General features: G+C 40.9%; 1 protein-coding gene across 1 annotated transcript; it reads left to right on the forward strand.

The window, feature by feature from the left end:
- Window positions 1-817: 817 nt before the first annotated feature.
- On the forward strand, window positions 818-1,756 carry LOC124226307 (putative olfactory receptor 2B8). The gene has a single exon (XM_046639406.1). It carries the CDS (start codon window positions 818-820, stop codon window positions 1,754-1,756), a length of 939 nt encoding a protein of 312 aa, XP_046495362.1.
- The last annotated feature ends 431 nt before the right edge of the window (window positions 1,757-2,187 follow it).

Below are 2,187 nucleotides of genomic sequence, written 5' to 3' on the forward strand. Positions count from 1 at the left end.
AATATGCAGTCAGCATTATTAGTGATATTTTGAATGTAATTTAATCTAGATCATAAAATCCAATATCTGAATGTATTTTAGATGTTATCTTGCATTATATTCTCTTGCATGTGAGGTATGTACAATTCAGTTGTGTAGAATTTTGAGACACATATTTAAAGTAACCTTCTGCCTCTGTCTGCTTCTCTTTCTTATTCTTTCTGATCACGCTGCAGTATTTCCCTCATTTTCTCTAACGTACATATATTCTGACGGTACTTTAGATCCTATTAAACTCAATCTGAAACAGCTCTTTCAAACCCATAAATAATGCAACTTAAGGTCTATTATTTGATTTTCCTTGTATTAAATATCAATGAAATTACCTTTAATGCTAACATAGAACTACAATGGTATAAGATATGTTCATCTCAGTGAGTACACCATTTATGAAAGCAGTTGCGTATGAAAATCCCATGGCTATGTCTTTTAACACAATAGATGCACCCCAACCCCACCATTTACTATTGTTTTTTTAAAGATTGGCACCTGAGCTAATGACCTTTGCCAATCTTCTTTTTTTTTTCCTGCTTTTTCTCCCCAAATCCTTCTTGTGGGTCCTTCTAGTTGTGTAATGTGGGACGCCGCCTCAGTGTGGCCTCACAAGTGGTGCCATATCCTTGTCCAGAATCTGAACCAGTGAAACCCTGGGCTGCTGAAGCCGAGTACATGAACTTAACCACTGGGCCAAGGGTCCGGCTCCTGCAATTTACTTTTTGAAGACACCTTCTGAAAATGTCTAAATGCTTGGTTTGACAGGAACCAAGTGCTGACAAGGATGGAACAGAAAAATGGAAGTTCTCTCACTGGGTTTGTCCTGCTGGCTTTCTCTGACAGGCCTCAACTGGAGCTGGTCCTCTTTGTGGTTCTTTTGATCTTCTATATCTTCGCTTTGCTGGGAAACACAACCATCATCGCATTGTCCCACCTGGACCCACATCTTCACACTCCCATGTACTTTTTCCTCTCCAACCTCAGCTTTCTGGACCTGTGTTACACTACTAGCATTGTTCCCCAGTTCCTGGTTAATCTCAGGGGAACAGACAAATCTATCTCCTTTGCTGGTTGTGTAGTTCAGCTGTTCATCTCTCTAGGCTTGGGAGGCACTGAATGTGTTCTCTTAGGAGTTATGGCATTTGACCGTTATGTAGCTGTCTGCAGGCCCCTTTACTACACAGTAATCATGCACCCCCGTCTCTGTGCCCTGATGGCTTCTGCTTCATGGTTCATTGGTTTTGCCAACTCCTTATTGCAGACAGTCTTCACTTTCCTTTTACCAATTTGTGGGAGAAATAAATTAGATCACTTTTTCTGTGAGGTCCCTGCATTTCTCAAGCTTGCCTGCATTGACACCAGTATGATTCAGTCAGAGATGTTTTTTCTCGGTGTTTTCATTCTTCTCATACCTGTTACATCAATCATGTTCTCCTACTGTCAGATTGTCAGGGCCATCTTAAGGATAAAGTCAGCAGCAGGGCAGACAAAAGCATTTGGGACATGTGGATCTCACCTCACAGTGGTCACTCTGTTCTATGGCACAGCCATCTATGCTTATCTCCAGCCCAGCAACAACTACTCTCAGGATCAGGGCAAGTTCATAGCTCTTTTCTACACCATCGTTACTCCCATGATCAACCCCCTCATCTATACACTGAGGAACAAGGATGTGAAGGGAGCAATGAGGAAGGTGCTTTGGAAGGACTATGACTCCAGATGACGTGACAAGGAAGACACGTTAATAGAAGGACTTCGAATACCAGAGCCCTTAAGATGTTTGTGTCGTCCAGGATTCTTCCAAAATTTCCCTTGACAGCTCTCAAAGGAATTTCCTTACCTCATTCTCTCATGAAAATGGGTGTTGAAAATCTAAGTTCATGGATTCATTCCAACCTCCAGAATTGTGAATTTTATTTTTTAGAGCATCTGCCTTTTGTTTATTGTTATTAAAGCCTCCACAGATGTCTCTTATTTGCAGTCTCACTTGCAAACATTATTCCATTTCTACTTGCAAAAAGATATTTAAGTACATACCATAAAGGCACAGCCAAATAAGAGCATGAAGCCACTGAAACCTTGTAAGAAATATTGACATTGTATCATTTCCTAGCAATTACTGGAGCATACCACTTAGTCTTGCATTTGGGCATG

Source organism: Equus quagga, chromosome 15 (assembly GCF_021613505.1).
Source record: "Equus quagga isolate Etosha38 chromosome 15, UCLA_HA_Equagga_1.0, whole genome shotgun sequence".
In the NCBI taxonomy this organism is placed as follows: domain Eukaryota; kingdom Metazoa; phylum Chordata; class Mammalia; order Perissodactyla; family Equidae; genus Equus; species Equus quagga.